The sequence below is a fragment of the Parus major genome, chromosome 15, assembly GCF_001522545.3.
Source record: "Parus major isolate Abel chromosome 15, Parus_major1.1, whole genome shotgun sequence".
In the NCBI taxonomy this organism is placed as follows: Eukaryota; Metazoa; Chordata; class Aves; order Passeriformes; family Paridae; genus Parus; species Parus major.
The window spans coordinates 13,597,891-13,610,083 of NC_031784.1; the positions used below are offsets into that span (position 1 = coordinate 13,597,891).

Sequence of the window (12,193 nt, forward strand, 5' to 3'; positions counted from 1 at the left end):
CTAATACTGTACAATTCCAATATGAAACGTCACTGAAACCCTTTGTTAGAACAATCAGTAATATCAAATTCCCCTGTTTACCTCCTTGCATTTGCAGGTTTAATACACCTGGGATGAAGCCCTGCAGTCAGTGCTGAGCTACCCAGGGGAAGCAGAAGGCTTGTTCAAAGCCTTTGAAGATGTTAATCCAAACCAGAGCTGAGGGATGGAGGTGCATTGCAGGGTGGCATTTTCAGGTATTTGGCCCTGCTATGCAAATACAGCTCTCCACAAAAATCTGCAGCTCAGGAAAGATGCCCACAGAGCATTGGTGTTCCAACACTGGTCCGAGATTACACAGTTTGTTGATAGGATACAAAATTAAATGGAGCTCATAGCAGAGTTTGTCACAAGTTTAGTCAACAAAGGTATTTATTCCTGGATGTGTTTTTACTCCTCAAATATTTTAAGGAAATATATAAATGGGGCTTTTAAAGAGAAAACTTACAGGTCAGCGTGTCCAGTGCCATATTACTTTGGTGGTGACGCATAATCACAGTACAGGTCAAGGGCAGAAAACCCCCTTTATTTTCTCATGCATAAAGGCAGTGACCTCACTCCATGGATGCTCAGTGAGTCACAGCCCAGCCATTTAGTCCTTCAACCTGAAATCTCTCCAGCCTCAGGCAGTGAAGACAAATTGCCAAGAAAAGGTCCCCAAAAGACATCTTTCCACCCACAAAGGCTACACAGGGATGCTGACTGGTCTGATAGATCATCACCATTCTCTGATTCCCCTTGCCCTGGGGCACAAGCAAGTAACAAGGACAAGGTAACCGTAAGCTCTCTCTGAGGTGGCCAAAACAAGCTGCAGGATGGGAGCTGAGAGTCCTCTTCCAGGGCAGCTCTGGGAACACTGACAGGACCAGCCATGGCTCCCTGGGGTCGGGTGCCAGGGCCATGCAGGCACTGCCAGGGGCGATAAGTATGGGTGATCATGCAGTACTGTTTATGGTCAGCCTGCTCAGGACAAGGCAGAGCATTGGCACTTCCACACCAGGCCCCCCTCAACCAGCCAGTTTGCCTTGACAGGTCGCACCATCCCTGTCCCTTGCACACACCCAACCTTCCCCAAACTACAGAGCAGGAAGCTCACCCAGCCCAGCCATGAAAGGAATGTGCCAGGCATGGGGAGAATCCTTGATGTCCAGGTGTCTACAGCTGCTTTCCCCACCAAAAGCAGTACAGATGGACAAACTCTGCCAAGAAAATAAAATCCCAGCAACAGAGCAGCTCCAGGACCCGGCCTGCTCCTTCCCAGGTCATTCCCTTCTCACAGGGAAGGAAATAAGGGCTGGCCAGTGAGTGACAAAGCTGTGGCAGACGGAAAGTGCTGGAACCCCATGTATCTGTGCTGGGACAGCTGTCACCCAAACCTACACTGGGACACCAGGGAGGTAACTCTGCTCCAGATCCAGCAGAAAGAGAGAAGCAAGTGGGTGGTGAAGAACAAGATGTGACCAGGCAGAGATGCAATCAGGCAATGCCTCCCTCATGGTACAGGGTGAGGTCCCCTCCCACCACCTATACCACCACCCTGGCACCACCCTGGCACTGCTGTAACCCCCCCGCAGCTCCCTGCCCGGGAGTGAGAGAGAGAGCACTGAGGAATTTGGGGGGATTAAAAGCCCAGTAATCCTCCCTGCAGGAGCCGAGTATTAACATTCCCCCGGCCAGCGGCCACCACTGACCTACTTCTCCCATGGGGACAGTGGGATGGGGAGGGCAGTCACCTGGTTTGGGCTTGGAGAAGCATCCTCCCATGGTGCCGGGTGGGACAGGCAGCGGCGCCGGGCAGCTCAGCCAGGTCGCGGCCACATCCTCTCATGGTACAGGGCCAGCTCGAGTGTCCCAGCTCCCGCGTCGATTCCCACCTGCGCTGGGTAGAAAAGCTCCATGAGAGCTGGTCCGGCCGGAAGGAGGGAAAGCAAAGCCGGGATGGCGCGGCCCCCTGTGCTCCCAGCACTGCGGGCACCTCGGTGACCTGAGGGACATGGGGACAACGAGCTGCTGGGGTCACCGTGCTGGGAGACACTGCTAAAATCAGTTAGGAACTTTATAAATTCAGTCATCAAAGTTAATTACAAAAACCCTCATATCATTTATGGCCAGACTTTAATTAAATTTCCCAAAGCCCTGCCTTTGGGAATTAAAGCTCTAAGCACACAGGTCACAGCTGAAGTACAATGACTGAACCATAAATACATTTCAGTTGGGGTTTTTGTGTTATTAAGAGATGGAAAAAAAGAAGTCTGCTCTATTGCACAGTCCTGCAAGTTCCCCTATGCCAGTTATGCTCATTCCTTAAGAAATGCCATTGGCTTAGGAACAAATAATTATTTAGAGAAATGGTGTTTGATATCAGACCATTTTGCATCAACTTCATTTTTTTACACTATTGAGATTTATTTTATTTTTTTTTTTAATTTTTAAGATCAAGTAGAGTTTCTCTTATTAGCTTTGACTTGGGGTGCTCTCAGATTTGGTAAAGACTAAGAATTTAGATAAACCTTTCCAATTCCATTCCATGACTGAAAACAGCAAAGATTCATCCAACACACTGGCAATAAAATAGGATATTTCATTCATTTTACTCATTCCTACATGAATTCAACTGATTTACTATGGTTTTCCCATATATTTTTCAAAAATCCCTCTGATCTGGGTAGGAAGCTAAAAACAATTTCCAAATTATATTTTGAGACAGGCAAAGTAGGTTTTTCTGTAGTTTAGAAAATGCCTTGAGATCTTTACAATGAGAAGAAATTAGAGAAGTGCCAGGAGAGAGATACCAAGCACCTTCTCTCTTTAGTTTAAACATCAACTTAACATATCAGGATGTATCCCCCCTGTTTTCAGCTATATCCCTCCAAAACACACCTTCAAACTCCCCTTCCATACACAGCATCACCTCTGCCATCCCCAGCTGTGTTGCAGAAGCAGCTTCAGAGTCTGGATCACGTTGAATAAGCAACCCAAGCTATAGAAGAACACAAGCCCGCTGCCTTGCCCATGGTGCAAAGCAGGCAAATGCTATTTGACACTCTGCAAAGAGGGATTACTAAATGCAGAGGGAAGAGCTCTTCTCCCAAGAGCATCCTAGGAAAGTAGCATGACAACATTTATGCAAGAGAAAATGCAAAAAAAAAGATACCATGTAAGAAGATGAATAAAGATAGAAGATGATTTGGGAACAGTAGGAGAAAATGCAGTGGGGGCATTACATGCAGTAGCTGCTGTAGGGTCCTTTGCCAGAACCAGCAGAGAGAAAGGGAAAATGGCTTTGTACCAGGCAAACCAAGTCTGGAATCACTGATGTATCAGCGATAGAGGACAACAGTTTAGTGCATATAATAAAATACTGCCACTGATGCCACGGGAGCAAACCAAGTCCCACTAACCCAGAGCAGCTCCTTGCAGTGGATTTCCTGCGGCAGAAGTGGACACTGTGGTGGCAAGACAGGATCATGCCCCAGGCAAGCAGTGCCCTGGCACCATTGCAGCATTCCCTTGGGATGCTACACATATGGGGGACCACAGCAGGGACCCCTGGACAGGTGCTGGGTTGGATGGCAGAAGGGTGGGTCCCAAATATGCCTCACCAGTGAATCACTCCAACTTCTCCAAACTTCCCAGAGATGCTGATATGGGACTGGTTTCTAGCATGTCTGGCTGGTTTTAACAAGGACTTGGAGTGATGTCAGAGTTCCTGAATGTTGGAATGTCAGCCATTCATCTGAGATGCTTTTGCTTTGTTTGGATCTTAAAAATGATGATCTGCAACCATCCCCTCAAGCCTACTTCACATCTCCTAGTTTTTCCACTCACAGTCCCTACAACCTTTCCAAGGCACTGAGACATCTGCACCTCCCAAAGTGGGTCAGAGGGAAGGGCTGCCATCAGAGGTGTCCCTTCTCCACTCATAGAGTTCACCAGGCAACACAAAAGTGGTTCTTGATAGGATTTCAGCTGATGCCATCAAGGGAAAAGGCATCTGGCTGCTCCCAGCCTCACTCTCAGCAAGCACATGGAGATGCTTCAAAGTCACCTGAGACTCAGCTGTTGCAGAAAGGCACCAGCCTCCTCTGTCAGACCAATTCAGGGGACACAACAGGGCCATGTCACTGCTAGTGGCATCCTGAGGTATTGATCCAGAGCTCGATCCTGCAGGATTTGTGGCCAAAGCCATAAGCTCTGTTAGGAGAAGGAAATAAGCCCACATACAACACAATGTAGCTGAACCCAGGATCACCTGTGAAACCTTGCTACATCCTGAAGAGTGACAGCCTGAACTGAGCAAGGTGTCCATGCTCAGTAAACCAGTTCATCATCTGTTCCCTGAACAAAACAACACTCTGTAGCACACAGCTGAACAGGAACACCTTCAGCATCTGCTCAGAGAGGGCAAGAAGGAGTGGGCTACCAAAATATGAGGCAACTGTTGTGGTGCTGAGGAACATACTACTTCCATCCCTAAAAACTCTAGTGTGAATGAGGAACTGGCCCTACACCTGGCTGGCTGCAGAACTCTATCATCCAGCACTGCCCAAGCATAGAACCAGGGACACCAGCCTCCTCCCAAACAGGAAAAACAGGGAAAATGATCCAACAGGAGAAACATGGGAAACAGTTTAGAGCTACTGACCATGAGCACTTCCCCTGCGCAGCAGCAATATACGTAAAATATGGCAACATCAAGCTTCAGTGCAGGTCAGGGATATCAGACCAGACAGCCACCTGGCTCAGCCCAGTGTCCACTGCCTGAACATGGCCAACAGCACCCATCTGCCACGAGCAGGCAGGAACAGGGCAGGAAGGCATGGACACTCCAGCCCACACTTCCTTCCTGCTGGGCGCAGAGCAGGATCCAGAGCCTGCACCATTTCTGAGCAGTGCAGTGCTGGCAGAGCTATTATTAGCACTGCTCTGCAGTGCCCTAGGCTCCTGTTCTAATCAAGTGCTCTGCTGTGACTCCAAAATCCTTTCCAAGAGATAATGTAGCAAATATATAAGTGTATTAATACACCATAGGTATAAATAATGTTTTCCCCCTGAGCATCAACTTGTGTTTATTGCCCCAGTATCATTTCCTCACCTAGCACCCAGGTCCTTCCCATCCAGCTGCAGTATCTGTCACCATGTGTCCTGCTGCTGTAAATAATCCTGCATCACCTGCCTAGAAATCTGGCACAGATATGAGAACCAAGCCATGCCCTGTGACATGGACATCTCACAGAGCTGTCAGTTTGCAGTCCCAGCTAGCTCCAGCTGAAGACCTCTGTGGAGCCCTGACAGGGACACACTTTTCCACTGTTGAGAGAGTTCCCTCAGCCATGATTCATCTGCTGTGTGAGGGGGGCCTGGTGCACATGAACACCAGCTGCCCCTGTGGCGTCTCCAGGCTCCTCCAGACACCCTAACTGAGCTTCTGGCCGCACACTCACCTTTTTGTGGACATCACCCTGACCTCAATTGCCCTGGCCACACCAACCCTGGGTGCCACGAGAGGAAGAAGAGGAGAGAGGGCTGCTTCTCATTCACTTCTCACTTGCCCAGCACAGGTCCCCTTACCTGGTCCCCTGGACAGATAGAGGGGGTTTCTCTACCTCTCAAGGCAGCCTTGCCCTTTCCATCCCATTGAACCCCTCCTCTCAAGCCCTGGACCCAAATTTCCTCTCCTCGGTGATGTGTCATCATCATTCCCAGTGTCATCAAGAAGATGACTAATATGACTCCTGGCACCAGGGCCTAGCAGGTGTGAGGCCAGAGAAGGAAGGCACTCAGTGACAACTCACCACATGCTCTCAGAGAAGGGACTCTGCCCTGGGGCCAAAGCATAGGGGAGACAAAGATGCCAGAGCAGCTGCCAGCTCCTGAGGATCCTGGATATGGCTACCAGAATAAGAAACATCTCTGTCCCTGGGTCTTACAATCCCTGATCCTCCAGACTTTGCACAGCCCTGGTCCTCCAACAGCTGCATCTCCTCTGCTGCCCTGTCCTCCTTTTGGGACAGACCCAAGCCAGCCCTAGCTCTGCTGGGGACACAGTTCAGGTTCCCAAGGCTTAGGAACATGCCCATCATTCCAAGGAAACCAGACAGCAACAGATACTCCCATCTTGCCATCACCAGCATCCAACCTCCATTCTCCTAGGGAGCTCACAATCATTGCTCAGCCAGCCTTTCTCCTCTCTTGATTTCCAGGCACTACTGCTTGGACTGGCTCCCTCTCACAGCTGGAAATGCCTGAATGATCTCTGCCATGGGTCCAGCAAACCAGACTCCAAGGATTTTTATCTTCTCCACACAGGTGAGCTCTCTGCTTCCTCTGCAGTGCTCTGCAGCAGGATCTGGAGGAACAGTGGGGGGCAACCTGGCAGAGCACCTAGAAGACCTTTGAGGAGGTTTCTGAAGAACCACTGGAATTCAGTGAACAAATGGGGCATCTAGGACGTGCTCTGTTCCCAAGGAGATGACTTCTGTCTCTCCATTGACATCACCAGTTTGAAGGAGAAGGGCTACAGGTCCATAAAATGCCAAGGTCCACATAAGTGAGGATGAGGAAGGTCTCTTCTCAGACACACACCAGGATGTCAAAGTAGAGGTCAACAAGAGATATCTCCCAAAGACTTTCTGTCAGGATGAGGAGGAGAGCTTTCCCCAAGTTCTCCACAGTACTGGAGAGCTAATGAAAACCACAAAGGAGAGGCAGGCAGTGCGAGCCCTGGGGTGCCTGTTTCCCAAAGAGAGTCGACCAAAGGGCCAGTCAAAGAGACATTAAACCTCTCAGCAGCTTTTAATGCAGGGAGCATTAACATGACAGCCCCAAGGCAGCTGTGGTCATGACTACACTGATATCTTCCATCAGGATGGCACCTCTTGCTCTGCACCTTCTGCCCTCGATCGTGGCAAAATTTAGGCTGGAAGAGGTCTCTGTTGGTCATCTGACCCAATTCCAGGCATGAGCAGGGTCACATACCAACCTGGATCAAACCCTAATTCTGCCTTAAGCTTTGGAGAATGGACCCAACACTAATCACTACAAGACCCACTAACATCTGGGGGTCCTCAAGGGTACCAGACCTTTTCAGATGTATATCAGCTGGAAAGATCCAGTGGTCTACAAAGAACAAGAAAATCCATTCCTGGTATCTGGAGACCACTACAGAACTCCCCATCCACACATTTGCCAGATGTAGAACTCATTAAAAATGGGAAAAGGAGATGTTGAAAGATTTCACTTCTTTAACACTTTGTAGCATTGATGGTCTTCTGGTGGGACAAGAAATTAATTTTTGCTCCTAGGATACCCCACTTGTGCAGTATTTTGTGGTGCTGAGACCCCTGATGTGCCTCCAGTAGAGGAAGGAAAGGGGTTAGGCAGTTGTGCTGTGCCCTGGAGCCATGACAGCCACATGACAGGTCGGGCACAGGGGTTGTTCACATGCTCAGAGAACAGCTCATTGCCAGTTTGGGGCCAGGAAGGGTCTTCCATGGAGATTGGCACAAGTGCCAGGGGGCTTTTGCCTTCCTCTACAGCTCTGAGCCCTTTGCCAGGCTCCTCGGGGCTGTTTCTGGCCCAGTGATTCCTTGCTGTGGCAGGGCCAGGAATCCAGCTGTGTGTGTGATCTCTCCACCTCTCTTCCCATGGCAGCTTTGTTTTTCTAGCTTTCAGTTACTTGCAGCATAGATCTTCTAAGGCAATGTCCAACAGCTCTGCATTGAATAGGAGCTGCTGGTTCTTAACTGCCCCTGCATACAATAAAATTTTCTTTTTATTAAATCTGGGTTCTGTTGTCTGCAAACATTTGCATATTTCTGCCCTGAGAACTTTGTCCTTCAGCACTTTTATCAGCTCTTCTAGATTATTTCTGGACTCAGAACAATATTACAGCTATTTGAAGAGCTCAGCACTTTCATATTGTGACATCCTTCATGGATGTCTTTAAAGGGTCCAGGTCAAATAATATTTTTTTCTGCTGTGTTTAAGGACTGAGCTCAACATCTGAAAAACTTGCTTATCTGCTCTGCAGAGTGAAGGGTACCATGTGCCTGTTCCAGCTATTCACATCCAGCTCTGCAAGCTGGTTCCCATATCCCCCAAGCAGGGACACAAGAGGAGGGGGCAGCTGGAGCCTCAGAGCATCTAGTGTCACCATTTATGCTTGCAGGGAAGAGCTGGCCTTGACTCTGGTCCCCACAGTGGGAAAAAACAAGCCCTGATCCCAAACCATACCCTATCCACTACAGCACTGCCAATTCTCCATACATGCAAAATATTGTCTTTAACAAAAGGCCAGCAGGAGCCATGGAGCAGACCCAGCAGCAGACCTGTTTTGGTCACACCCTACATGCAAAGCACAGTACAGATCCCACCATGGCCTCTCCAAGCCATCCCACAAAGCATAGTCTGTCCCATGGGGTAGCCTAGGCTCTGGTCCTTGGACACAAAGACTGGTCCACCTAGTCCTGAACATCACCAGGGCCCAGAGCATCCTCACCACACACAATGGCACCTAGCAGTGGACCCCATCCCTCAGCCCCACCACCACCCTCTGTGGCTCCATCCCAGCCAGACACATACCCACCCTGACCAACCACACACCTTTGCCACATCACCAGCCCCCACACACCAGACTCACAGTCATGATGTGCTCTTACAAGAGCTGCCCATTTCTCTCACCTTTCAGGGGATTTGCTCTAGTTTGACTCCCATAGTGTTTAGTCAGAGCTAAGCAGTGGGCTACCACATTCACCAGGTTCCTCCACACCTGTGCCAGTATTAGAAAGACTTTAGAGTGGTGACTCTACAATCCCCTGTCCTTGGTGAGTACACATAGACTGTCCTTCTTCATCATATCCTGAAGGCCCACTCTTGTTTCACATTAGTGCCACCATGCACAGTCTCATACTCACTTCTCCTCCATCTCTGTTCAGTGATGCATCTCCATCCACTAGTGATGCTTTCCACCTCCACCTCCTCAGCCAGTTTCAGCTGCTTTGTGGGCAGAGGGCACTGATAAAAATGTATAAGGTGGATCCCAAGAGTCCTGCCATTCACCAAGCAGTACACCTGCCTCTGCTCCAGTATCCTCCTAGCCCTACCAGTGAGCAGGCTTCAGCCCAGAGGTGCACCAGCACTCTCCCACAGCTCACCTCCTTCCCTCCCACAACCCAGCCAGTCTCCACTGATGTGGCGGAGTCCCAGTCTGTCTCCACAAAGCCTGCCAGAGCAGGAGCCAGCACAGACCCCACAGTGGACACACCACACTCCTCATGGTACAGAGTGATGGTGAAACAGTATTTGGGTTCTAGCTGTTTCCAAGCACAGCCACACTATCAGTGTCCCACAGCCCACAGGCACCTTCCCGCTGTCCTTATCACTCTGCAGAGATCAACTCCCCCAAAAACCACAGCAGGCAGTGGCACAACATCCTATTGACACCCTGAGTTCCTGTAGCTCCCCTCTCTGCTCACCCTGGAGTCCATCCTCCACCTACTCTAACACCCTGGGTGCTGCAGCCCATGATCTCAATGAGGAACCCCCATGTTTCTCAGCAAGGTCTGGCTCAGCAAAATCAAACTGCCCTGTCTCCAGGGCAAGCCGCACTCTGCTGCCAAAAAAAACAGCTCTCTCCACTGAACTCTGACATAATGCACACTGATTCTGAACACAACCCAGGCATGGTTGGAGCACTGGGGAGCCCAAGGCTCTACCCCACCCCGTGGACCATGCTGTGTACTCTGTGTTATCAACACCACCCGCAGCAGCCCTGCTCTGACCCCAGGGAGGGGCACAGGGCTTGCATACCAAGAGAAAAAGAGACAGTGGGAAGAGAAACAAGCCACACAGAAGAGTGTGACAGGTGACGATATTTTCACAACAGGGAGAACATGTATTTTTAAAATAATATGAGGATGAAAACAGATGGTCTCCATTCTGAGGTTAATGTTTTTGTCAGGAACCACACTACAATGGATGAAAGGAGAGTCTCACAACCCCTTGCTGTGGTTCCCAGACCAGACCTACAGTAGATCAGCTTTCCAGAATGGTGTGCCCAACTGGGGACCATGCCTGTGTTCATGTCACTGTTTCTTGTCCATCCACCTCAAAGATGCCGCACACAGGATATGGTAACAGTGCTTGTGCAGACATGCAATGTACTGCTGTCCACCCCCTGTCCATGGAGCAGATGAGCCAAAATCAAGGGGGCTGACACACAGGAACCCCATTTTCTTGTCTCCCTGGCACCCCAACCTCTTCTTTACCTCTCTAGCTTTTCAACCCATTCTTCCCCCTTGATAGCTCTCCAGCTAGCTTTCCCTTCTCTCTGCCCAACCGTCCCATTCGCACTTTCCTGCCATTTCCATACCCATCCCAGTCCTGCTGCCTGGCTTCTGCTTCAGGATCCTCCAGCTGCTGGCACACAGTGACTCTGACACCCTCAGAGCAGCACTGGACCCCTCCTTCGCCTCCTGTTCTCCCCTCCACCTTGCCTGCCTAGCCCCCCTCAGTATAGCCATCCCTGCCAAAGCTTTACCTCTCCAGCCACTTCTTGGTGGGGTCCAACATGTGCTTTACACCCACCTGGAGAAAGCAGCACTTTGCCAAGTGATTTCCTTCCAAATGGTCCCAAGAAACAGAAGCAAAAGTCACGCTGCAAAACGGCAAGAGCAGCTCACGGCCCCAGCGATGGGCTGCACGGCCCCGTCTCAGCGCAGGCAGAGAGGGATACGGGCAGGGACTGACGTGCCCTGGTGCACTTCACCTTGTCACCAGAAGTTTGTGTCAGCGGCAGCACAGAGAGCTACAAAGCTGCCGTTTAATGTACCCCGCTGGCACCTGAAGAGGTGCAGCAGGAACGCCGTGTCAGAGCACGATCAGACAGGATTGTTTTCCTGGCTGCTGCTTCAGCAATTTACCGGCTCCAGGTTAAAGGCTCATTCAGCAGCATCGTCACTGCCACCCCTCCACACACCTCTTTGAGCTGGACAGGAAATCAGTAATGATGGAATTTGGTTCAGATCGTAAAGATTTGCCAATGAAAATCATAAATGTTGGAAATTCTCCCCGGATGAAGAGTGCTCGATGCAAAAATCAAATAATTTCACAATACGAGAGACCTTTAATTCTCATTTGCTCCACCACAGGCAGCCAAGCCTCTGCTGTGCTGTCACTGCAAGGTCCCCATTCCATAAAAGAAATCTGCATTCCCCACAGGAGCTGGAGCAGAGCAGAAGGAGTTTATCCCAGCAATGCTTTCCACGACTAACAGCTGCAGTACAATACCACAGTCCAGCTCCATCCATCACACTTAGATGTTCCTTAGATGGGAGACCTTGCAGTTCATATAACCATAGAATGTCATGAGTTGGAAGAAACACACAAGGATCGTGGAATGGCTTGGGTAGAAGGGACCTTAAAGCTCATCTCTTTCCACACCCCATGCTATGGGCAGGGACACCTTCCACAATCCCAAGTTGCTCCAAACGCTGTCCAGCCTGGCCTTGGATGCTTCCAGGGATGGAGCAGCCACAGCTTCTCTGAGCAACTTCTGCCATTGCCTCACCATCCTCATAGTGGAGAATTTCTTCTTAAAATTTAATCTTATCTACCTTTCTTCAGCTTAAAGACATTCATCCCTGTCCAGGCGAAAACACGATCTCCGAAACAGGGATAAACAAGCTTTCAGAACACGCTGACGGGAGGATATGACACAGGGACCTAAACCCCGTTCAGGACAAATGCGGCTTTTCTCCGCGACCCACTTTTATGCTGCTTTGATTTCCTGGGCATTTGCTGCATCTCAGGAGAGATGCGGAGACATGCGGCGTTCTCGCAGCGCCTGCCCCCTACTCCGATCCCGGCCCCGCCGGCAGCTCCGGCTTTAGAGGAGCCCCCGGAGCTGCTGCGCGCCCCGCTAATCCCGACACCCCCGCTGCTCCCGCTCCTGGGGCAACGGCGGCCGCCACCGCCCGCTCCCCCCGGCCGAAGGTGCGGTCCTGGACAGCGGCCTTGCACTGGCAGCTCCCCTCGCTTCACATCTTCCCCGGAACGGGTCCCCGCCACCCCCCGCGCTTACCTGGGCAGCAGCGGCAGTGCCGGCGCGGCGGGCGGAGCGCGGCCGGTCCCGGGGCGGGGCGGCCTGTGGGAC

General features: G+C 50.7%; 1 protein-coding gene across 6 annotated transcripts in view; it reads right to left on the reverse strand.

Moving 5' to 3' along the window:
• Positions 1–12,175, reverse strand: part of AIFM3 (apoptosis inducing factor mitochondria associated 3) — a 50,692-nt gene extending 38,517 nt beyond the window's left edge. For all 6 annotated transcript variants that reach the window (XM_015644129.1, XM_015644128.1, XM_015644126.1 and 3 more), the window contains exons 1-2: positions 12,122–12,175; positions 1,773–1,913 (exon numbers count right to left, since the gene is read on the reverse strand). In XM_015644129.1, coding sequence (XP_015499615.1) covers positions 1,773–1,803 — 31 coding nt within the window. In that variant the 5' untranslated portion in view covers positions 1,804–1,913; positions 12,122–12,175. The remainder of the gene's footprint in view (positions 1–1,772; positions 1,914–12,121) is intronic.
• Positions 12,176–12,193: the final 18 nt, after the last annotated feature.